Source organism: Nilaparvata lugens, chromosome 3, assembly GCF_014356525.2.
Source record: "Nilaparvata lugens isolate BPH chromosome 3, ASM1435652v1, whole genome shotgun sequence".
In the NCBI taxonomy this organism is placed as follows: domain Eukaryota; kingdom Metazoa; phylum Arthropoda; class Insecta; order Hemiptera; family Delphacidae; genus Nilaparvata; species Nilaparvata lugens.
The window spans coordinates 66,850,088-66,877,318 of NC_052506.1; the positions used below are offsets into that span (position 1 = coordinate 66,850,088).

General features: G+C 33.6%; 1 protein-coding gene across 2 annotated transcripts in view; it reads left to right on the plus strand.

Annotated features, from left to right (window-relative positions):
- LOC120350542 (protein sprouty) overlaps positions 1-24,479 on the plus strand; it is a 53,176-nt gene extending 28,697 nt beyond the window's left edge. For both annotated transcript variants that reach the window (XM_039424367.1, XM_039424366.1), the window contains exons 2-3: positions 10,674-10,715; positions 20,100-24,479. In XM_039424367.1, the coding sequence (XP_039280301.1) occupies positions 20,179-21,009 (831 nt within the window). In that variant the 5' untranslated portion in view covers positions 10,674-10,715; positions 20,100-20,178 and the 3' untranslated portion in view covers positions 21,010-24,479. The remainder of the gene's footprint in view (positions 1-10,673; positions 10,716-20,099) is intronic.
- Positions 24,480-27,231: the final 2,752 nt, after the last annotated feature.

A 27,231-nucleotide genomic window follows, 5' to 3' on the forward strand; every position in this document is an offset into this window, starting at 1 on the left:
TGACTGTAATGATATGCCCGTATTGTAAATCATTTATCAGTCGAACTCTTGTGGTATTCTAAGGGCCGCATTTTATCCGAATTCCAACGGAATTGGATCAGTTTGAGGTTTAAACTCGAGATTTAAGAATGCAACCATATCTCTATGTTATAAGCCCACAGACTGTGCATACGGCCCTTAGACTATGAGATCCTATAGAATGAAACAATGACATGAATTGGCTCTTAGCAAAGCAAAGACAACATTAGGCCTATTGACATGAGTACTGAGTAGCAATAGTAGGTAAAGTAGTCGTCGCATTGGATAGTGGCAATCACCTCCTGATTGCAGTTGCGGTCGTTTCAAGGTCATTGTCCACTTCTACTTGGCGACCAAGGTTGCCTATTCATTTCAAGTGGAACGTTATTACAGGCTAGTGCTTAACGAGGATAAGTTGCTAAGGAAATTTAGAACTGGCATTCTGTGATTGCGATATGAAACTGAATTATTATAGAATGATCTGTACTATCAGTCGGTTTTCTCAGTTCAATACTGACAATTAAGATTATTTTACCAGGAACGGGTTTGGGTATGATTACGTTGCCATTGTAGTAAGTTCACCTATCTTAGTCCTGGTTTAGTTAATGAATTATGTATAGTGAAGTACATTTAACTTGACTGTTTGCACTGCTCAATTCCATTGATTTGTTTGTACTAGAATGAATGCATTGTACTCTTTATATTTCGAGTAAACTTCAAAATGAGAATATATTTTCCAAATAAATCCTTTTTCAAGTTATTAGACTTGCTTGATATGGTTGGCTTTCAATTGAAAAAAGTTATTCATGATGCATTAGGGGATCAAAGTCTTCTAGGAAGGGGAAGGCAATCGAATTTAGTTTTGTTGAAAGTTGTTTTGTTCTTACGTCGATACTCCAATGCGTTTTCATATTTGCTGTCCATGCAATTACATAGATTTTGGATGATTTAAGAGCTAATATTTATTTGAATGTAGTAGATAAAGAAAGAACAGCAAATACAGGTTGAGTAGACTGGGCATGTATGTGATTTTTTCAAGACCATGGTATAGACATTAGCCAATGATTTGACACTTACTGACAATTTTTCACCCGTAAACCGGCTGTTAAACGTCCATGCACCTCTCGTTCCCCTTCAATGTCAATGTTGAATAATATTTTTCATAAATATAACTAAGCTGTTCATGTAATATATGCTTGAATTTTGTTAGACATAGTTCATAGAGTTGAATTGATATTGAAATGTTGGTTGGCGCATTTTGTAGAAGGCTCCTGCGACGGGTTGAGGCAATGGTAGAAGCTAGACCGCTGATAAAACCAGTTATCGGTCCTCTCTGTCTTCACTTGTTGTTTGACTCTCACTGTTTTCGAGGAGCGTCGTCCTTTCCATAGGAGGCGAAGGTTGAATGCCTTGCTATCACGAACGACTGCGTCTTCATGCCTTCTTTTGGCCACTTGACCGTCCTCTTCATTCCTATCCACATTGAATCATTGAACGTAGAAATGATTTTTCCCATTTAACGGAACCTTCTTCGGATTAGTTCTTTTAATCGAACAGAAATGACTTAATACTGTACAAAAATAAAACTTCTAGTTGAGTAGTGAATAAACCAATGAGAGTAATTTCTTACATAATTCTTCCTAGCCTATCAACCCTGTGTGATATCGGATGATTCAATAATTTTGAGAAGCATTTAGGTGTTGGAAAATTTTCTCTTTTTCTGTAACAGATTGGATTCTTATGATCTAGTTAGTCCTCCTAGTGGGAACTGTGCGAATTGTAAATGAATTTACAATCGAATTTAAACTTGTATTAAATGAATGCCATTTAGTAATAATGATCCTTCCTCACATACTTCAGTTAGCCCTGTGTCTAAAGAGTTCTTAGGTATGAGAAAATGAGAATGTTCTTTGAAACAGGAAGAATGATGATAGCAGGCGTCTCAACTAGAAGTTTCGGGTTGATCATAAATTATGTTTATCACCAATTGATGCGTAGGCTATAAAACGGTATATTTTCCAATCCAAGTATGTCAGTGTCAATTGTAATTTCAATATAAATTATGCTGCTTTTTCTTTACTAATACCTTCTAAGTGTCACGATCTTGAACAGAATAGTGTCAAGTTCTACAGTCCTATAGTGGATCAACTTTGTTACATTGTCTCTGCAATGATCCATTTATAGGAAACTTACAATTTGCTAAATGCGGAAATATTTATCGATCCCATCCCATTGTTATTGCTGGAATCGTACTGAGGAAACATAGAAATAGTTATTGCATTTCCAGATTGTCAGCATGTAAAATACAAAAATTATTTGTCAATTTTGCAATTTGCATTTAAAGTATCTCATTCATTCCGATAATGCGTTGATATAATATATGAAATCTGCGTAATGAAATTTCCATATTTGCTCATCTCACTACTACGTCTTTTCAATCATTTATCCATTCACATACAGTTTGACCTTTATAGATGATGCATTAAGTACTAACACGTATTATAGTGTTTTATTTCAAAAGAAAGAGAAAAGATTATTACAAGGGTTTTATAGCTCAAAATATTCTCTCATAGATATTTTATTCCATTTCATTTATTAGCAATCACAAATCATTATATCAATACAATAATATTCTGTGACTATACTGTACTGTAGAAATTCAATTGAATATTATGATACCCCAATTTCGATGTTTTCAATCCACATTTACGAGTGTAATCCTTGACTTCATCAAGTAGTTAACTTCATCAAAAATGTAGACTTCAATCAGTTCCTGTGCGGATTGAATTGGTCAAATGGACTTTTGAAATTTCTAATAAACATTTTCTATTCATTGAACTAGTTCAGAAGAAGTATTCGCTAGTTATATGTTAGTCTTCCTCTTACTTGGTTTTTGTATTCTTGCTCCAATATCTGCTGAAATAATAATATTTATTGGGGAGATGGAAACGTTCCTGCATAAGAGGTTTAGTGAAAATTAGGGATGATGAAAATACTTATGCTTGAAGAGGTTTGTGAGTTGTGAGTGTACTAATTGGAGGCAATTTTCGACGGTTTAAAATAAATTATGAATTTTAGGTTCGGTTTTCCGCCGTTGTTTACAAATTTCAAGTCAAGTGGACTTCACCTTGTTGAGGAGCTGATATTTTTATATCGGGAAATTCGGTCAAGGTCGCACGAGTGGTTGAAAACATTGTAGTCTGCACTGCAGTATGTTTACAACTCGAATCTTATCACTTGTCAACACCATTCATAACTAAATGAAGAACACTTCATTGCAGGGACCATGTTTAGTACTAATCTCATTGGTACTAAGTACTTAACTGGTCATCACTCGCTAGTGGCTCCATACAACAATATCTACTGTAATTCGAATAAACTTATGCAGTATATTATCTTTTACTTCTCCAATTAATTTTTTGTGGAATAACTGAGCTGACATACTAATCATTATTATACACATCATGTCTTATGATTATATCAACCATTCATCACATACAATGTATTGAATGCTGTACATTGATAGCCAATCAAAATTATTCTATTGTACAAACTAGTTCAGAAATTTTCTACAAATATCTAGTTTTTGGTAGGAAGGACGCAGTCAGATAGCAGCTATCGTTGTCCAATGCCCTCGAACATCAGGGCAGGGATGAAGCCAATATCCCAATATCATATATGAACTGATGTTCTCATGTAGATGAGGATGGTTTAACTTTAGAGCTTGAATATTTCCATTATTTAGAATATTTGGTTCTGTATTTCTATTTATTTCCAATGCCACATAGCGGGCCAGCTTTTTCCTGAGAATACCCCAATGTCATAAATGAATTCATGTTTTTTATGTATATGAGGTTACTGAAATGTCCAGTTCAAATTTGGAGCTTCAATAACTATAGCTAAAATCTTTGGTTTTCTATTGCTTGAAGAGGGATTCATTCCATCAGGTTGCATGTTGAATATTACTGGTTTTTACACTCCTCGTGTTGAAATTTCTCATTCAGTACTGCTGCATTTTAGGTTTTCATTGATCAATCATATAATCTTTCATGATTCTTCTCTTGGCAAAATTCTGATCAAAAAGCAATAGCTTCAATACAACTACGATTTCTTTAGTATCTACACCTTTTCCAATTTAATTTGAGAAAGTATTAATTGTATTTGAGAATAGTCACTTGTAATTGAGAGAATGTCAGATGTAGATGAGACTAGTCAATTATATTTGCGAAGTCATCACATGTAATTGAGAATAGTGAATAGTATTTGAGAAATCGTCAAATGTAAATGAGAAAATTTTCCAATTGACATGTCGTGACTCTTCTGTAGCCTACAGTACAGGTTTGATTGTATGTACATGAATGAATAAATTGAAATTAAATTGATTTGAGCAGGAAAGTATACTGTACCACATACACAGTATTCCATTTACTATCATAGTCTTCGCATGGGGAAAAATTAATATTTTTAATTGTGAAAGTATTTCCCCTGTACTGTGTTTACGAATGATTAATGAGAAATATTTCTATGTACGTATTGACAACGCGACTTTTGTCTCCAAACATTTTGTGAAATATTGTACTTTATGAAGATCAAATTCTCTATGTTTATGGCGCAATTGAACTTTATCATCAATCAATTGAATCTCTTGATCAAACAATTTGGCATTTCTTCAATTGATTTTGGGGCTTGAAAATAATGTTTTATACAAAAACTGAACGTTTTATTGGAATATCAAATATATTATCATATTATTTTATATGAGTACAGTTATGAAAAATATAAGTACTGGAAGTACTGGTTTTTCAAAATCATTTCCCAATTAAAACTGACAACTTCCCGATTTCAAATCGTATGTTCTCAAATTGAATTGATACTTTCTCAAATAAAATTCACTATTCTCAATTATTACAAGTGATGACTTCTCAAATCCAATTGACTATTCTCATTTGCATCTGACGTTTTCTCAAATACCAACGACTATTCTCAATTACAATTGATACTTTCTCAAATACAATTGGAAAAGGTGTAGTATGCCTTTATTATCGAGTATCACGAATTTATAGGATACTTATCTTGGAATATTTTTGTTTTTATATTTCATTGTTTTCAATCATTATTAGGAAGCTTGATATACTCGTGTATACACTAGCTATCCGTTGAATCCAATTAAATTACCATTTCATTAATTAAAATTACAATTATTATCAATACATGGCATAAAAGAAGTATTTCCTTTTGGTAAATATAGGCCTACACTCTGTTTTTCTGTGTAGTTGGAAAATTCTCTTACTGTAGTTGGAAAATGTTTAACATGATCAAGAAGTAGTAGATCATAGATTCAATAGTGAACATCATTGGACTAGCATAATCTTATCGTACATTACCAGTATAATTGATGAAAAATGGGAAATTTAGTGACGTTGGTGTGTTGAGCTGGGCTGCCATGGCAACTGCAGGCTGATAGCTCCTCATGTAATGCTCACCTTCCGAACATTATGCGTAATGATTTATGCTTATATTCAAATATTCACCTATCGTCGTCACATTCAAATTCAAATTTTTTATTCAAAAAGACAATCATAATATTGTGAACAAACATTTTTGTTAATCGCCCGTATGAACCTCAAGTGTTTTCATTTGGGTCGACGAATCGGTAGTCGATCAAGGTGATTTTGACTAATAGATCAGTAATATGATATACTTAGATGCAATATATCAATAATATAGATCATATATTATATTCTACAAATGATCAGTACGTATAATAATGTTTATACTCTGAATCTAATATACAGTAAAAATCAAGCAATCATTATATGAAAAGCTTAATAATTGCTTTAAGCATTTCACTATGCATTGACCTATTATAAAAGCATGGTTTTACTCAATCATTCAATTAATGTTTTACAGAAACGAATCTTTGATCATTAGACCTTTCCAAATTGAACAGAATATTTCCATTGATAATACATTATAACATGATATTACTGATGCGGAATATTTTCATAAGGATGTTCAATAACATTTGTACCATAATGCCTCTTATATTGATGTATTCCTATTCATAAAAACAACAGCAATTAGCAAAAATGAAATGAGAGCAGTACAGTATAAGGTATATTTTCCAATACGGAGTATGTTGTATCTTATGACATTCTGTGTCATAAAGATGCATCCTTTTACTGATTATTCTCTTGCATATTTCAATCATCTCTATGTGAAAACTGGAGTTGAATCGGTATTTTCGCAAGTATGTTCAGTTCAATTTACTATTTTTAGGCTACTGTTTTTATAATGTAAACTGTTGAGTCTTTTATGAATTATTTGGGCTTCATTTGTGTCGTGTGAATATGATGGTATTCATATTTTGATATTATAGGTATTCATATGTTATCAGTTGTATGTATATCAAGGAGAAATGGAATGTAAATATCTCATCTTTCATCATTATTATTTGACCATATATCATTTTTTAATAAACTATGCCACAACATTTCCCAGTTTCCTTATAGAATTTGTTTTGCAAAGTAATGAATATTGGGGATAGTATATACTATTTACTAAAAGAGTTATAAAATTTATTCTATACTTTTCTTCTTCTTCTTCTTCTTCTTCTTCTTCTCTTCTTCTTCTTCTTATTCTTCTTCTTCTTCTTCTTCTTCTTCTTCTTCTTCTTCTTCTGTCTGTACTCTCTGACTATAATAAATCTTCTAGTGTGCTATAAACAAGCTATTTCTAATATTACTGCGTATTTCATCCAATTTTGAAATAGACTTGAATAAAATTCTAAAATGTAGACCTCATTTTTAGTGAGAACATTAATGAGTAATGTTTTGTTGGTGAGCACTCAAATTATTTCATGGGATGAGCGAAATCATTAGAATCTTATTCATGAAGAATGCATGCACTGCACACCTTCTTTCTATTGGCAGCACCCCAGTTTTTGTATATGTGCCAAGTCTCCGTTCGCTTTTCTCGGTTGTTTCTGTTCCACTTAATAGCCTCTTACTTTCAGTAGAATGCACAAACATTGACTCCATTATCATTACAAGATTATTTCTCTGCTTAGTCAATTTGATTTAGGTTCGTTATTTTAATAAAAAGTTAGGCTATAATGATGTCTCTGAAAAGTGAAAAAATAACTTCAAACCTCCAAAAACACGCTATTATTATATAATTAGTCTATCATTTCAATGTGGTGTCATTCATATGTGAGATATTTCAAATGTTCGAGTATTTCAACTTTACGTTATTCGTGTGTATTATCTAAAATTATCGGTACGGTACATTAAAAATAATATTAACATATTGCAAAAGCCAAAACCTAACCTCCTTGACCTTTCCTTTAACCTTTAAACCCTTTTTGAACAGAAATCTCGCAGATTAGAGGCACTCCCTTTCAATGTCATGTGTTGATTTCATAAATAGTCGGATGACAGTTTTGTCTTCTTCATTTCAATTATTGATGTCATAATTATTGGTTATGATAGGTCGGTACTGCTCTTAGACCAGGTAGAGAAAGTAATATAATTTTATATATATATATATATGGTCTAATGTGCTACTGATGATGACCATGGGCAATTTTTAACCGTGATTTTACTTTTTCTTCTACATGCCCAAGTTCCATTTATGTTTTGCTTCAACCAATGATATTGTTTATTTATTGAAGCTATTATCCACAGATCGTTAATTTTGAAAGACTTAGTGGTAGGCCTACGAATACTCAGGATTGAATATGTAGACGGGTAGATCATATTCTATCAAGATCAATAAGTATTCCATGGCCAGAAAGAGACTATCAACAAATTCAATTTATAAGTGAAATAACTAATATTTCTACTTAGATTTCCTTTAATTCCTTATTTGGTACTTTCATCATTCTCACACTTCCTTCTCATTTTTATTATTTATACGATATTTTCCGATGTAATGTAGCTTCTTGAAATTTGTAGTAAAGTTCCATCAAATTACGACCATTGCAGTTTTCTCATTTTGTTATTACAATAGTCTTCATTTATCATGATTCACTCAAAACATTATGCATTTGCTCATATAGGTTTTGCTTGTGTGTTATTCTGCAATATTTATTATTGCATGAACGTATAGTCTGTTGTATGTTTTGCAGTATTTTTTCTGGCATCAGCCATGTACACTTGTAAGCTTCATATTGAAATATATATTACAGCATTGTGCTTGGTGTTTACTCTGTCGTAAGAAAAACAAGCTATAGATTTTTGCGAGACCTTGAAAGAAGTTTTAAATCTTGTACCTGAGCCGATCACATTAATAGAAAAGTTGGCGACATTTGCTTCAACTGTCAGACCAGACGAAATCCTTAAGAAGAGAGATGTTCTTCCTGTTCCTTTTTTGTTTTATGTATTCTATTTCTGACGCCAATAACATAATGCCTACATGAATTGCCTACAATATTCAAATCAAATTACTTAGTTATTAATTAATAATTTGACATCTTTTGGAACCGAACTAATCAATGTTAGAATAGAAGACAAAATTCCAAGAACATTGTTGTTCACCAATCAGAGTAGAATAAGTAATTCACTTGGAGTTGTCCTCATTGGTTGAATGAGAACAATTGATGTTATTCTACTATAAGGAATTTGAAATTGGACAATAATTACACAGGTCAGTTACAAGAGCATGTTATTATCATATATATTAAAAAGCTAATTTAAATTAGGTTCAATATCCATTATCCATTATCTACTAACAGTTTCTGGGAAATTGGCGGGAAAGTTGGAACGAAATCGGGGAAATTTTCAAAGTACGTTGGCTAACTCATCCTTCTCCAGTTCATCGTAATGGTAGTTTCTTAAAATTGAGGACATGTTGAACGATCTCTAGTTTGTAGACAAGATTTTATTTTGATTTAAAATGAAATGTGTATGGGTGGAGCTTGAGGGATGAAATGGGCGTGGTGTTAGTGGTCACGTGACCGAGTTAAGTTCAAAGCTCGAGTACTTGAAACGAACTGGTAGGTAGAGGTGCTCAGGCCGAACTCGATCGATATGTGAAAGTGTTTCGATTTCAGCGAACGGCTGGTACTCGATTAGACACTTCATTTTCATCATGGATGGAACTCATTTGCATGTTTCAACGAGGTAAAATCGCTGACTTGAATTGCTCAACTACCATTGAGTATTCTGTCAAGTAGTGGAGGATCTCGCAATTTCAGTACCATGGTAAAATGTATGATAATTGTTTATACTCCGTGTGTATGATAGATATTGTGTGCAGTAGAGCAGTATAGTAGCAGTAGACGTGTAATCATCTGCAGTTGAATTCAAGCTTACCGCCCCGATTTGAGGTTATGTTATTGCTAAGTGCGTCATCAGTCTATTATCACTAGAAATCACCAACTCCCTTATTTTATCTCTGATATTTTATCATTGACCTTTCATGAATACCATTGAGTATTATGCTTTTCTTCATGTTCAACAGAGCATAATATATAAATATTTTCAACATAGCAGATGTGACTATTTAGCAAAACATTGACAAATTCTTTAATTTTTTAGTAGTTCGTAATGCTTATCAAAATCCTACGACGGATATTGTTCTCAAATTGTTTGAAGTGGTGAATATTAATTTTAATAATTTTTGTTGTTATTTTAATTCGAATCATTTTTTTCAACTTGTTGATTTAAGACCATCAGAACAATTAAAATATTATAAGTTTAGCTCTAGGTTCTATTTCTGAGCAAATCTTATTATTTAAGTTTTAGGAAATCTAAGAAATGAAAATATCAACTCTAAAAACTTGTTGTATTGTCGTAGATTTACATTGATATAAAAAAAGTGAAAATAATTTCTTGCCTATCACTAGAACGCTTCCATTCATTAGGTATCACGTAGTTCAGTTTACAATGATAGGTTGTTAGATATTTGAATCTCTATTCTGATGTCAGTGTTTTCTTTATTATTATCTGTGTACGGTACTTGAATTCATTGGAAATCATGTATAAGTCCCGTCCCGCCTTGATTAGAAAATTTGGAATCGATGTTCTATTCAACCACCTATTCGACAATAATCTATTTTCTGAATTCTAGTCGTTGTTATAGAATAATAGACTAATTTATTTTTTTGTCTTATCCATCGACTTTTAATGTAGGTTTGATACTATGTTGAAGGAATACGTTTGAATTGAACACTGAAAGAGATGATTTGTGACGATAAAAGTCTTATCAGAAATTTCTAGTGTAATTGTTGTTTTTTATCGGGCTAGATTAATATTTTTGTGATAGAATGAAACATTACAATCGAATTGCATTACAATCCATTCATTTGAGATTCAAGGTCAATGTCTACTAGACTAATATAAGCAACACTGATGTACTACTTCATTAAAGAAGTTTCTTATCTTCAAAATATAATACTGTTTAATTGAATTTCTATTTCTTACTAATGAATGTTTCCTTCTCAAGCTTGATTTATATTTATTATTACTGTATTGTTTATTGTATTGATGTTATTTGGTTTCCCGAGCTTAGGAAGCATTCTCTTGATTATTAAACTTTCTTCATTCAATTCCAGAAGATTCTTGTACTAACAATAAATACAAAACTAAAACATTAAAACTGTTATTCGATAAAATGTTTTGCTGTATTTCAATTAATATTCTTTTTTGTTGCAGAGTGCTGACCAGATCATTGGAAATTGATGCACATCCTAAAAGGTAATTAAAATGAATAATTCACACAATCTAGTATTCAAACACGTAAAATATTACTCTTGACTCAGAGGGCAGTTTTCTAATCTCTTTTTATCCAGTGGGCAAACCTGCAGAAAATATTTTGAATTGTAAACACCGCAGAAAAATTATAATTGGGACACCAACTTTGACAACTCCCAGTCAAAAATCAAAAGTTATCTCTTAACTTACTGAAGACCTTAAAGTATCTTGGAAATGAACCAGAGGCAGGCTACATGTTCTTTATGTACAGCTGGGCAGGGTAACTAGATTCTACCTTTAACCTCAGTGAATGTATGAGTCAATCATTTGAAACCTACAAAAATACTATCAAATTTAATGTCAATTTAAACCATGTTAACCATTCAAAAAGGTGCATATTATAGTACCACCTTATTCCCACATTCATCTGTCCTCACATGAATTGCATTCTCCCTCACTCACAAACGTATAGTCTTGGAGGATTCTACTTGTATCTTATTACAATGTATAAAACTTACTGTAATTAGTTTTCTCCGTAGTTCATTATAACTAAACTATGTTGTACACGGTTTTTAATCTTATGTGGAAATAAATTGATTGGTTGAGTGTTCTAAGTAGTAGGTTAATAAACACTTGAGCTGTATAATATGATTAAAACTGTAATTAGCAATGACTTATCGGTAGATTCCTTATAAATTTTCAATCCTGCAATAGGCTTTTGTAATATTTTTATTGGATCATGCTATGAGGTTTCTGGTGCACGGAAGGTAGGCCTATGTTAGTTATAACAGAGATAGTGATAAATTATAATTGGTTGGCTATTCTATGGTTATGGTCTTTGTCTTTTGACATCAGCTGTTATGCTGATTCAATATTCATGGCTCACATTCTATTTACATCAGTTTAAATTGGCGTTGATTGTTAGTTTTGTATGTAGTTTTGAAGTAGGGTGTTGATAGGTTGATAGGAGTCGGCTGGCCGGCCAGCCCTAGGCGTCAGGTGAATGGCCCCTCCTGGCCTCGCGCTTGCTTCAAATGATATAGATCCGCCCGGCCTTTTTATTGCCGTTTATTAACTCTGGCACACATAATGAATGCATTCTTGCGTAAACTGAATATTAACCGGCTGCTCTTGAGGCTTTAAGGTAACAATGGATCCATTTTGAATTAATTCAATTTGGAAGCAGCGACCTCGCGTGTGCCGCGAGCGTGTGTGTGTGCGTTGGTGCGCTGGTGACCTTGCTGTTGTACAAGTTTAGGCCACATCCGGCCTTGGCTCGCACTCAATGGAGAGAGCACGCATGCAACTTGTCATTAAAGGTTTCTTCTTTCAGTTCATGTCCCTATCTTTGAACTCTGAGCAAGTATTCTTTATAGTATGGGTCCTGCCTGCTTCGTCTTATTGCTCAACACAACTGCAGTAGGCCTACTACGGGCATGGTGAACAAATGAACTATCTTCAACTACTAAAATGAAATCCGTTGAAAATTCCAACTCTCGCACCAACCATATTGAAAAAGATCTTCCAATTTAAATAAAAAAAAGTGTACCGTACAGCCTTTAATTAAATCGTGTTCATTCTCTCTCTCCCTCGCTTTTAAAGAAGAAATCGAACTTGATTTTTGAGTATATTTGATTGCTCTGCTAGAGATTGTTGCATAAAGAACACTTTCTGAGCTGATTTCTAGTCTTCTTGTTCATTTCCCCCCAGTAGAAAGCATAATTCATCAGTACTCAATGTACAGATAGATACCAATAATTTAAGGATTCTTACATACGAGCTGTAATTCTGAAGTAATTTGAATTAAGAATTTATTAGCATACTTCTGCTGATAAGTAGCTATGAACGGTCAATTCTTGTTTCATTTTTTATCGATAGCAATAATTTTGTGAATTCTCGTTGAACTCGAATTATTCCACTAATTGGAAATTAGTAGCTTCCGCTACACAAACTTCATTTCTTATTCACATTTCACTTTTCAATTATTCACAGTTGAAATATTGGTGAAATTTAAAGTTACTGAATTTAATACATGAAATTATTTTAGGCTTCTGAATGTACATTAAAGATAGAATAGTAAAAAATGGTTTGATTACCTAATAATGTTACTGTAGACGTCAAATTAAACAATAAGAATTCTTTTGAAATCACCTTTGTATGTTGATCATTGTTCTATTGGTTAGGATTTAGTCATTAGATAGCACGATTGTGTGAAGAATAAAGTGATTCATTGTGTGAGTCATGCCTAAACACACGTGCACCTTCTTTCCTTTCCTGTATTTGTCCTTATTCTTTTTCTCAGAAATAAGTCTTGACTCACAAGATCAAAGAACTCAAGCTGGCAACTATTTTGAGCTTAGCCATAAATACTATTTAAACATTCCCAATTTGCTCTGTATGTTCATTATAGATTTTCATTAAATTCATGTTATCAAATACCAACTATTGGGTTGGAAAATTATTGAATTCTATGTAAGGCACGTACAAACCAGATTATTTAGAATTGAAATTATCACCCCTCTTGAGACATCTTTGCTTTTCTCAATTTTTACTTGATAACTGAGTAACTGTAAGTATATTGGTTTCAAAACATTAACAAAAGTTTACAAATGCTATACAAATTTAGAAATCTTGAATGAAATCGCTTTAGAAAAATTTGGTTTTTGAAGTTCTATTAATTATTTGAAATTCAATTTGTTTTCCAGTAATCAAATCATACTATGTAAGTCTTTATTAAAATTTTTGAATGCTTTGTGATCTCTCTTTTTAATGGAATATACTTCTATATAGGTAACACGTAAATTATACTTCATATTAAATTCTATTTCTCCAACATCTCTTAGCTACAATACTCTCTCTATCTAGAAGTCGAATCATAAACGCATTCCTAATACTTGATATAAAATATAACTTTATGTTCATGTTCTTGTAATAATTATGGAAATGAGCCGGCTTCAGGCCAGACAGCAAATTGTTTTTCAAACGTTTACTCATTACTTATTTTTAAAAAGTTTATGAATTACTCAATTCAATCAGACTATTATTGTTTTACCAACGTACTGTACTTGAAATTTTGCTGGTGATTCGAAACCTTATTAAAACACTATTCCTATTTGTGTTGGAGGACTCACTTAATTGCTGATTGACCCGCACTGCGACTGTGGTCATTTACAATCAGATGATCATCTCTTAAAATGTTGTCTTGTTCCAGAATGCACAAGACATGACCTTTTCATCTTTAATAACAAAGCTCTTCTGGAGTCTACGCACAGGCCACAGTGCCCATGTAGGCTCATTCCATAATGTATAATATTAAAATCTAATTTAAGTACTTCATTTTTTATATTTTATTCTATTCTTCATTGTATATTTGTACTTACCATATTTGTAAAATGAAGATTTTTTATTTTCGTTGAAACAGTGGATTATTACTCAAATATTGGCGTAGACTATAGAATATCACTTGACTCGAACTTACGAACTCATTCATGACAGGAAGAAATTGTGATACGTACAATAAATTTAGATAATCTGTAAACCCCAATAAAGCAATAAAGTTATTGTCATTGGTCACTTCAGATCCAGTATTATTATCTCTATTATATTATTATTGGATAGACTCGATTAACATTAAACAATCTATTCATCATTAGAGTAGGCACAGTGTACTCTGTTGATCACCTGCACATAAATACGTGTTCTGCTAATTCTGAGATGTGATGTGTTGTAATACAGTATGTTGGTATGTGTGTTTAGATACCAATAATTAGAATCATACAAAGCTATCCTAAAAATCTATTCGATATTTTATTTTGAATGCAGAGATAGAATACTAAAATATTTGGTAATACTGATTATATTTTGGATCATTCTATTATTACTATTCTACCATAATCTAAACCTATGAGTGACTCATTTCATTTTTGAACTCCTCCAAAATAAATGTCGCGAAATAGTAATAATTAATGAAAATTATTTTCTTGAATTGCACGTCATGTCACCTTTGAACCTCTGATGATCATAATGAATTTGCAGGCCTAATTTGGTGCAGTTTCACAAGTTCTATTTCAATGTTCTGTATTGAAACGAGTTTTTGAGTGAGGCAAGCTTAATGAATGATGAACACTATTCATTCATAGCTCTCATTTTTATGTCAAGGAGTGATATTGCTATCTGTCATTGATAGGGAAGAGTCTATTAATACTCATTGATAATGCTTGTCGTTAAATCGGTTTAATGACCAGAACAAATGGTTATTTCCTCCTCTGCGTCAAAAAAACTGTGTCTTCGTCCAAGATAGTAGACTCAATAATTATATTTAGGATTTAATTTTATCTTATGTTTGATATTTTGGTAATTTTCGTACGGGTAGTGACCCTTCATTTACGTTTCTTCAGTCTGAAAGACCATATTTTATGCTACTGAAATAATAATGAATAATTTCACTTTGTCATTTAAATCAATTTAAAATGTATTTTTAATATTACTTTCTGCATGTCCTCATTTATTTCATTGATCTTTCATATCTGTATTTCTTCCTGAATGTAAATCTTGTATTGAAGGAAATAAACAAAGTCAAGGCCGTAATGTATTGAAATCTCATTCCATCAAAACAGTCATTTGATGAAACAAAATCTCAATGCGACTTTGAGGAAGAAAGCGGAGGAGAATGGTGAAAAATAAATTCAGATTGATTGGATGTTCAATGAATTTATTGGAACTTGATCCTCCTTGATGAGGAATTCAATATATATTTTCAAACGTGATGTATTTTGAATGATCAACTCGTTCGTGTGGTGTCCAATTTATCATTTTTTTTGTCATTCTTACTCATAGGGCCATCATAATTTACAACATTCATCTGCTAAATCTGATGGAACGTATAAATTCCACATCCATAGTTTAATCCTGTTTATATTGATGATGTGCTAAGTAAAAATCTTACTTATTCCAATAATAAATCTTTCAGGACGGGGTAACACAACTCTGAGAAAATTATGAACCTACAGCAATATAATCTCCCTTATTCTCAAAGGTAGTAACATAACAAAATATAAGATACATTATAATATAATCTTCATTGGTGAAAACTTGATATTATCAATTTACATTATTTCGTTTTGAAAATGTAATCTCTCGTTTTTGCATAACTGTTGATTAATTGTTCCTTTTTCCGTTAGTTTACTGTCAGTCATTTCCCTTGCAAGATCTGTATTTTTCTTTGGGGGCACTTGAAGTCGGTACAAGCATCATCTTCCCACAAATTTGCAAAAATTTGAAGATTCGAAACCCAGCATGTGGCAGACATTGTAAGAGAAATGACACGTATAATTATGGAAAACGTCATGAGAATGACCAAGTGTCAACTTCCAGTATTAAGGATCATTAACAAGTATAATTATTTAAACGTGATAAAGTAAAATGGCTGAGTATTCATCGATAAAAGTAATGATCAATGAATATATCTTTCATATTTTTGTAAGCAAATTTAAAAATACGAGAGGTTTTCTTACCCATCTCTGTATACAGTAATATAATACAATATACAAAATTTGCACAAGTATATTCAAGTTTTAAAAAATATCTTGATAAAAGCTCTTTGAACTTGAAGCAGTAGACATAACTTTCATATTATTATTATATCATTCTATCACTCAATTATATGAGAACAAAAATTTATACACGCAAAATGTCTGTTATTATCTGTTTTCATCTATCCATTTGTAATTTTCCAGAAAGTGTATTTGGGTGGGATGTAAGAAGATTTTATTGTAACAGGGGTGGTTTAGTTGTGAGGGGCGGTACTTGTTGGACTCGTGAAGTGTTAGTGCGCTGGTCGGAGGCGGGACTATCGACCGTGGAGGCGGTGAAGGCGGCACTACGTCTGTTCTGTATCGTTGAAGTCTCTTTGACGCTTAGATTGCTAGCTAGTCCAAATTTTGTTCTTCAATCTTCCAACATTGTTTAGTTATTTATTAAATAGGAATTTCTTCTCAAAAGCAGTTTTCTAAATAATAATAATAAATGCTTTATTCAACCAATAAAAAAATAATTTTCATTACAATTAAATTCAAAAACACGTTCGTGAAATATAATCTTATTCTTTAAAAAGTAAGATATTCTGCCCATTATTTATTTTCTGGTACATAAGATAACATGCTTTTCAAGTGATTAAACCTTTAATCACTTAATATAAGAAACGCAATTTCAAGTCCTGAATTTTCTAATAGCGTTAATTTTTGAATGGATGTAATTTTCGGTTCCTCAAAAGGCTGATCCGAACGCTCAAAATTTTCAACTAAAGCCTAAATCTCTTGAAAATTGAGATTGTTAAGAAATTTTGTGTTTTAGAGACTGAATCCAAATCTGGAATCACACTATTCTTCATCTATTTCCATTCTTACCAGATTCAGGTTGTGGTTTGTATGTTTGTACGAAAAATTTAAGCTTTTAGATCGGCATCTATACCTAGTTGCTTACTGTATTCAATCAAATTTCTCTTGAAGAGTAATTATTTCCTTCAATACAATAATATATTCATGTATATAGAACGAAGAACCAGCTTGGATTTGAGTCCTAAGTAAGCATCATGGGGTACAATATTAAAATATTTCTATGAATCTTCTCTTCTTGTTGGTTCTGCATGTGAAGAGCTGAAATATTGCAGAATATTAAATTGCCGAAAAATTACAGAATAATATAGAGCAGAAATACGCAAATAATAAAATATCAAATAATTCTCTCACCACCTTCTATAGGTGGATTTCCTTCAAAATGGAAGATTGCAAGAGTTACTCCTGTTTTCAAGTCTGGGAATAAGAATGATATTAAAAACTACAGACCAATATCCATTTTGAATTGTTTTTCGAAAGTTTTTGAGAAGCTCCTGCATTCGATTATTTATAAGCAGTGTCAAGAGGATTATTGCACCTGAGCAACATGGATTTCTGCCTGGTCGCTCAACTGTGTCCAATCTTATAGTTTTTAGTAGTGAGGTTTCACAAATTTTGGATCATGGAGGTCGTACAGATGTTATCTTTACAGATCTATCAAAAGCGTTTGACACCATAAATCATAGACTTCTGATACGGAAACTCAAAGTGTTAGGATTTTGTGTAACAATGGTTAATCTTCTACAGAGTTATCTGGAGGCAAGAATACAGTATGTCAAGATTCACAATTTCAAATCAGAATGCTTTGAGTGTACATCAGGGGTTCCTCAGGGCTCTAACCTTGGTCCACTTCTATTTCTTTTGTTTATTAATGATCTACCATCTACCATCAGAGAATCTTCATGCCTTCTGTATGCAGATGATGTAAAATTATATAAAGAAATTAATTATCAAAGAGATTGCTATGATTTGCAGAGGGATATTGATAGTCTGTCTAGATGGTGTGATGAAAATGGACTAAAAATGAATGTGAATAAATGTAAATTCATGAGTTTCACTCGGCAGTCCTCCACTCATGCAGGTGTATACTTTATAAATGGTATTCCATTGGAAAAGGTGGAGTCGTTCAAGGACCTTGGAGTAGTATTCAGCCCAGACCTTTCTTTCAATTCACATATTGATTACCTAGTTAACAGAGCCAACCAACAGATGGGTTTCATTTTGAGGACGTGCTCGCCCTCCACTGATGTGGTACCTCTGCTACTCTTATACAAATCAATTGTGAGGAGTCTATTAGAGTATGCATGCGAAGTATGGAATCCTTATCATAATGAACAGATTCACATTCTAGAACGCTTGCAAAACAGATTTTTGAGATGTATGTATTATAAAAAGCACAGGGTTTTCTGTCCATTTGATTACCCAACCAACTCCCTCAGAAGTATGTTCAATATTAAATCACTGAAAGTAAGACGTGATGTTAAATTACTTGTTTTTCTGTACAATCAAATAATAAAATTGATTCTTCCTACCTGCTTTCTAAAATTAACATATATATATAAATACCATTGCACGACGTTCTGGATTTTCATTTCATATTTCTCGCTCCAGAACGGTAAGACATTATAACTTTCCTTTAAGTAGAGCTCAAAGAATTTTCAATACTTATTCAGAGCACTTAGACATCTTCTGGTTCTCCCTCTCCAAATTCCGAAGGATTTCATATGATTTAGTCTTGTAGTATGTGGTCCATCATTTCGTGATTTCCGCTTGCATTTCTTTTATTCAATTATCCTCATAAAGGCTAGTGGTAGTACATTACACAGACACTTTTCCTCTTGTCTATATACTAGTAATGATTATAGTTTACTGAAGTATGTGTGCATTTTTTCTTATTGAATTCAGTTAATCTATTTTTATTATTCTATATACGACTGTATATTTCTGCTATTTTTCGTCTTATTTCATTCTCTTAATTTTATAATTAGCTATTTTTATAATTTATTATTTTCTCATATTTTCTATCTTCTTTTTATTGAAAATTGTATTATGTTGGAAATTATTGTATAGTGTGGAGGAGGCAAAATGGTTTTTTTACCTGTTGTCTCCATGAATAAATAAATAAATAAATACATGTTTTATACATGATTTGAAAGTCTTTACACAGTAATTGAATGAAACTGTTAACGAAACTACTATTGAAATTTTAAACTAGATTCAAGAATCAAAAGAAAAAAGGAAATAATAATTTTGAAACGTGTTTACTGGGCTGAATGTGGGCTGTATTGGGAGGTTTGTGGAACGGCTGCTGCGAGGCTATTGTACTGTGTGCAGTGGCTAGGAGTCATCATAAAACGAGCATCGGTGGAGCATTTCCCGGAAGTGGAGGGATCACGTGACATCGTTCCAGGAATGTCTGCCTCCCGACCAGCTGTTGCCAAACTAGCAGTTCTCCGTTTCCATCTCTTTTTCTCTGTGGCTCTCTGTCGCCCACATCTATTCATTTCAGATCCTCCGCTGCTCATTGTCACTCCGTTCTAGTTCACTGTACCTTCTCGCATTCATTCAGATTAGAATGCTTTTTAATGGAAATATGCAGAATGTTTATCAAGTAACGACGATTTTGAAAGGGAATTATTATGAATATAACTTTGATGGAATTTGTAAGCCTTTATAATTCCAGTCCATAATTAATTTTTCCTAGCCGGAGAGTTTTCTTATACCCATCATTTTGTATAGTTGTATAGCATACAGTGAATATGTACGTTTGAAAGCCTTGTGGATTGTTTGGTCCTAGTATGACATTGTTTCAAATAGAATACCAAGAGAAGAAAGCCAGGGGCCAATTGTTGCAAAAAATTTCTATTGGAATAATTTGAGATTCAAATGCTATTATTGTGTAATTGTTTATTGACATCTCTATATATTTTTGTTATTATTCAATATAAGCTAGATTTTCAGTTTGTTATTAAAATGTTGTTTTTTTGTGTTGTAGGTGAGAAGGCGGCGGAAGCGGACAATGGAGCGACACAGGAGCAGGAGCGGCGGGGAGTAAGAGGGGGGGAGTTTGGCGCATGGAGCGGCGTCAGCCAGTGAGGGAGAGGGAGAGGGAGAGGGAGGTGGCGAGTGTGCACCTGCCTTCGAGGACGCAGGCTGAGGCAGCCAGTGTGCACCTGCCTTCGAGGACGCAGCCCGAGGCAGCGAGCGCCGTGTCGCTGCAGCAGCCGAGGCCGCACGTTCAGCGGGCAGCCAACGAGTATGTGGAGACACCGCTACGGGCGGCCAAGGCGCCGCCACTGCCACTGCCCCCCACTCGGCACCACCCCCACCAGCACCACGGCACCAGGGTGGTTGTCAAGCAGCCGCACAAGGATGGGGCAGTGAGTAGGGGCGCAGGGGCAGGCCCCAGTGCCGGTGACTCGGACTGTTCGATCATCTGTGCCGAGTGTGGCAAGTGTCGGTGTGAGGCGTGTCGGCAGCCGCGACGTGTGCCCTCGCTATGGCTGTGCGACAACTTTTGTCTCTGCTCGTCAGAGACTGCAGTGGACTATGCCAGCTGTCTGTGTTGTGTGAAGGCGGCGCTCTACCATTGCGGCAGCAAGGACGACGACTATGACGATGACTCGTCGTGTTCGGTGGACGACCCGTGCTCGTGTTCGCCGCACAGACGGACGTCACGCTGGGCGTGCCTCGCACTGGCCTCTGTGCTGCTGCCCTGCCTCTGCTGCTATTGGCCGCTGCGTGGCTGCAGCAGACTCGTCGAGTCCTGCTACTCGGCTTGTTCGCATCGTGGATGCCGGTGCTCGCCGGCTCCACCCGCTGCACCCCACAACACGGCCTCCACACCTCTCTCCACCAGCACCAGCAGCGAAAAGAGGCTGCTACGGCCTCCAACCGACTACTAGATCTGCTGCTGCTTTGTTCACTCTGTGAATTTCTAGTGTTACCCTTAATTTATAGATCGTATAAATATTTATATATAAAATGAATGTATTTATGTACATTATATTCTCATAATATATTGCCACTGTGAGATAATAGCATCAGTGTGGATAAACAAATAGCAAACCCACAAAAAATTATAAACGTCTATTATAATTTATATATATATGTGTATGTATTTGTATGTAAGTAACTGTGTCGGTGTGTCTGTTGGATGTGTGCGTGTGGGCGGTGTGCGTGTGCGTGTCAGAAAACCGTTTAAACCAAATTAATTTATTAGTTAGCTAGCGCTAGGAGCAAGGGTCGGGCGGCTCGTCTTAATCGTTGTCGATATATTTGTTAATATTATATTGTAAATTTGTTTTAGCCGCCCGTTCCCCCAAACTGATTACTATAGATAATCGATTGTATTTATATAAATTTGTAAATAATATTGCGTAAATAAGGATATAAATATTTATAGTTTCCTCAAATGAACGTTGTTATTATTATATATATATTTCCGAAACTATAGATTGTAGATGTTTAATAACTGTAATAAATTGAAAATACATCGATGATTCGAAAGGGAAAAGGTTGACAGAAGATTTAGATTATGAATTGAATGGACGATTAACTAATTCTGCTAAATTATTGCTATAACTACAATAAATCAATCAATAACATAAATCGAACTGTTCTGGCCACTGCAGTGCATGGTCGCCTCACTTTATAAGGCTGATTCACTTTCATTTTCCCTATCAAAGATATATTATAATCTTGTTGAAATACTCTGAGAGAAAAATATTGTTCTGATGTAAAAATATAGCTCATAGTTTCAATAACCCTCAATTCTGTATGGATATCTATGAATACATGTTAACAAAAGCATGTCAACACAAATTGATTAATAATTTCGAATAAAAATTTTATTATTTTGAAATGAATGAGTATTTGAAAATTTAACTCACTCGAACACAAAAGATAATATCTACTGGCGTCAATTCTATACTAATATGTTTCCCAATTTTATTGCATATCCATTAAGCTAAAAGCTTACGATATCCTCCAACAATTTTATTTCCAATTTTTGTACCTCAGGTACGAAAAATAAACCATAAATTTCATTGTAATGTAATTTTCAATAAATACCGCATCAGTTTTGCTAATGGTTTCTCCTATGATAGCCAAAGTTTGTTGCTGGTCAAACATCACCACGTATGGAGTGAACTTGAATGCTCAAACATTTCACCTGAACTTGAAAGTCCAATCAAAAGTTTGTGTCAATTGTGTCGTAGTCGATGTGACTGAGTTGCAAATAGATGTGTTTTATTGTAAATGCAAGAATAATTTCTGGCTGTGCTTTATGTAAAGCAGATTTAATTTAATGTGTTCGAAATTGGAAATTGTATGTGGAATCGATTATATTGAGTGTGAATCTCCATTAAAAATAGAATACTCTATTTATACACTTTATGTCTAATTATCTATAAAATTAAAAAGAAAATGAGATGAAATATATACAAATATTTTTGTAAGAAATTTCTAGTTGCTTAACTTCCCATCACATTTTAAAGTGGCATGTTTCAAGTATTAGCGTATTGAAAAACATTCTTGATTCAAATAGAAAGCAATGAATTTATTATTTAATTAAATTGTGCATGCGCCGTTCTAATCAGTTACTGCAAACTTATTTTTTTTAAATATGTTAATTTTTTGTAGCTATATACAAAAATATTCTGGAACTCCAAAACTAAATTACGTAGAATTCATGGCCTGTTCTCTGAATCTGGTCTGAGATTGTTTTCTTCTTTCAATTGTATAGGAAATGACAATCTTGGAACATGTTACTTTTACAATGCACAAATAATTGCCACTGTGAACACCATACTAAAAGTTATTCTTCAACAAAAATTTGAACTGTTACTCAAATACTGTACAAAGTAATACATTTTTAAATTGCATAAAATAATATTACAAAATCATGTTGAATAGTTATGTCTCCTAGTATAAAGTAAGTGTTCTAATTATTATAGTGAGGATAAAACGTACCAGTGTTTATGAAGAGTCATGTTCATGTAATAGTTGTGAAATATTTTTTTGAATGGTTCACATGGTATTGATCACTCGACTGTTTACTGTAGGATAAGAAGCTTTAAGTCAGTAAACGTGCTAGTAGAATGAAAATTCAATCTTTTCTTACTATAATAGTTTTAGGTTCACTAACAATATTTTCTGAAATTAATATCAGATGACATGCATAATATTACCAGCAGTAATGCAGCATTTCCTTATGTACGTCTATACTGAGTTTCTAATTATTCATGTACGTCCATATTTTAAAAATGTTATAGTTAGATTGTACCAAGTATTTCAATTAAAGAAACCTTTCTAATTGGTTCATATCTATGAATGTAATCATTCCATCAATTTCAGTGTAGTTGGAGCACGTTTCTAATAATATCGTGTTTTATGCTGTTACTATCTGCTTTACAACCGCCATGTCATTATTACCTACTAAAGTTCCACATTTACCAAATTCAGGTAAAACTTTGAACTGAATATGATTGTTCAGTTAATCTAGTCTACATTTCGCCACCATTATTTAATTTCTGTTTTCAATAGTAATATTTTTCTCAAGAAACTTATTCCAAAATATGAAATTTCATGAATGGATTTATAGGAGAAATTGAGGGTTGAAACATTTTTCTCACGCACTGTTGGTGATGCAAGAGTGACTTTTTTTAATGGAACGAAAGTCTTCAACACATTGAATTTAAATTCACGGATAAAATGTTTTGGCAAGCAGTGAATGTAAAACACATTTGATTAACTCGTGTTTTGATGCCATAAAATGGTAATATAAATTTTATTAAATTAATTGTTAGTTCGTTCAAAGAATGTTGGAGCGTTTCAGTATTATCTAGTCTTCCGATTTTTTTTAGGTTGAATGCTGCAAAATATGAGAACGGAACTCTGAATGTTTTGTAAGAATGCTTTATTTTAATTACCAAGGAAGTTGAAGAAACTGAATGGAAAAATATTATCAAATAATTACTTGCTTATTTAACTATCACAACATTCAAATTTAATTATTGATTTTTGTTACTCTTGGCCATAATTTCTTCTTATTCCTTGGTAATGAAAATAACAGTGATACTTTTTATTTATTTTTATATATCTATTAATATGTAAATTGATTTGAAAAATATTCTTTTGATTATCACTGTGCCCCTCAGAGGGTAAACAGAATGTAATTATTATCAATAACCTATCTGCTGTAATTTGACAACATTGTAGTTGAAAAGATAATAATGCAGCTTTGTTTATTTGTGTAATTTGTATATAATATAATGATGATCATTATTATATTGTAATCTTGATGATTATTATTGTCTCATAAGAAAACAAATTCGATGGTTAACAAATATATCGTAACAGACCAAATACAAAATTGTGTTAATCATTCAAATTTCTCCTATATCCAATCAGCCCAAGATGCTGTTTTAAGTTTAATAGAAAGCAAAATGAGACTGATATGTAAATTGAAGAGTAGATGCTATCTCTGAGCAAATTATTGTGATTTCAATTTTCCATGCTAGGCTATTTTACAAATGGCCGTTTTCATACTCGCCTATTTCAAGCCGACACGACACGTAGAATGTCCTCTGATTGGCTAACATTCTCATCAACAGCTGATTCTCAGCCAATCAGAGTAATTTCTTGGTGCATGTCTGCGAGAATCGCTGAGTGCGAAAACCGCCGAAAGATTTGAAGTCTCGATCCTCGTAGTCTTATTTTTGTTATCAATCAAATATAGACTTGAAGGAATTAGAATGTGTGAGATAAATTTGCACCAGATAAGGAAGATACGAGTATGAGATGTTACCGTCTTGCTGAGGTGACACTCAAAATTCCATTCAGTATTCCAGTAATATCTTGGAAAGATGTAGATATTCTTTTTCAAGTTAGTTTTGAAACACTGGGTAATTGGAAGAAAACCTGGTTGTACGTTTTTCAAGAAAATAAGTCTACACTAAATAGGAAATTCGTATCGAAGGAGAAAATGAGTAAAAATAAGTTTCAAGTTACTATCACGCAAAAAGTCTTTGAAGGAAAGACCCACCCTTTTCCATACTCATTTCATTTCCTTGTATAAATTGAATAAAGTAAGATATTTCATTTTTAAAAATACTGATAATGAGAGTTCAAGCACTAAGCATTAATGTTGCTACTGTACTGAGAAAACAAATGTTGACATAGTCACAGTTAGGGAAAACGTGTAAATTCTTGAATATTGCAGAAAAAGTTGGTTTTCTCCAGTGTTGAGATAGAATTGAATTCAACTCCAATGAATGCTAAAAATTCTCTGATTATTATTTATTTATTATTTCACAAAAATACATATTTGATGGCAACAGTGATTATGTGTATTGTCTTTGTCTAATACCACTCAATGAGGAAAGTGATAAGACCATTCCTGTACAGTGCCCAGTACCGCACCAATATTGTATGGATATGACAAACGCTAGATACTCTCAAGGTCAGGAACGTCATGCACTGCTCGCTGGACAAGGCAATGCCAATAATTGGGTTGTATAGTTTTCAAATAGATTGGCTATGTTATATGTAACACTTCTGATACTACTGAACATCAACAGTCCACTGTAGCCTACCCGTATTTCACTGATAGCCTACTCGACAAAATTAATTTCTCTCTTTTCGATGGAGATGAAAAAGCGAAATGTATTCCACTGAAAAGTGAGTTCATTTTATTTCTAATGTGAATGAAATACGTGAAAATTTCTGCTCTCAGAGTATCAAATCAATAATTTGTTACAGTATTAATTTATAATTTAGAATGTATTTCCTATACATTATCCATTCATTGAATAGTTTGATATATAGGCCTACAGTACGTATTTTTAACAACAAGGAGAGGATATTATAAAATATGATTGTCACCACAAAACAATATATATGATTGACAATTGGCATATTGTGACGCAAAAAGAATAGTAGATTAAATATCAGTCCAAACAATATTTTCGAGCTAGGGTTCCAAAAATTATTAGTCAACATATAAGGCATTGAAAATACATGCGAATGCATACATGTGACCAGACGCGATGCAAGTGTTTGCTGGTGCTGGTGTTGAAACCTGAAAGAATCTTCTTGGAAGGGAAGATGTGTCCTGATGCTCATGGACTTTCACCGGATAGATTTGGGAGGTGGGCGCCCCTCCACCAGCCAACGCCAAAACCGTGGGTCGACAGTTGACTGGAGGAGTTGACAAGAGAAAACACAAATACTCATCCTCATCCTGCTTGCTTATCCAACCACCTTATCTACCCCTGCTTATTTTCATGAATCTTGCCTGCTTCGGCTACTCAGTACTTGACAATTTGCTTCACAATAATCACATTATTGCTATAAAAGGTAATTCAATATTATTAAAGAAGGGTTCTCAACTGCTTCTAATAACCTATTTCCATACTATTAATTTTCATCACGGTAAATCTTTAATACACACTCCATTAAGGTTAATGCAAACGCCAAAATATGAAAATGTGTCAACAAGTGAAGGTCATGCCAATGAAAATTTCTGGAGCGTCTGTCTCCTTCGTCTTCAATCAAAGAAAGCCAACGAGTGTGGAGGTGCCAACCAGTAGCCAGTAGCTTGACGAAGCAACTGACGTGGCGTTGCCAACATCAAAATGGCAATGCTACCGACGGCTGTTTAGACAAGCAGCATAATATTCTTCGAATATAAGCAAATTTGATTCGTTGGATGTGGTTCCCGAATTAACAGTTGATTACAAAATGTGCATTGCTTATTTCAAATAGTTTGCTTTTACTATGTGAAATGAGTGCGAATAAACAGATGAGGTGGTGTTGCGATGTTAGAGGGGGGAAATTGATAAGGAGGTGGAAATGGTTGTTGTAGGGTGTGGAGCGTGAGGTGTGGAACGGGTTGGAGAGTGAAATAGAAAGAAAAGTGGGCTTTTTGGAATTTGGAGCCACGCCTTTGGGTCGGGCAGCGTGGGTGCATCGGGCATGTGTGAGTGTGCTTGCCGGCGTGTGTGCGTGCGTCAGCGGATGAGTGGAGGCAGCAGGCCTCCTAGTTCCTCCTCATTCACTCACTCTCCTCTCACTCTTCATCCTGTTAGTGCTTCCTACTGGCACACACTATTTCAACATTACAA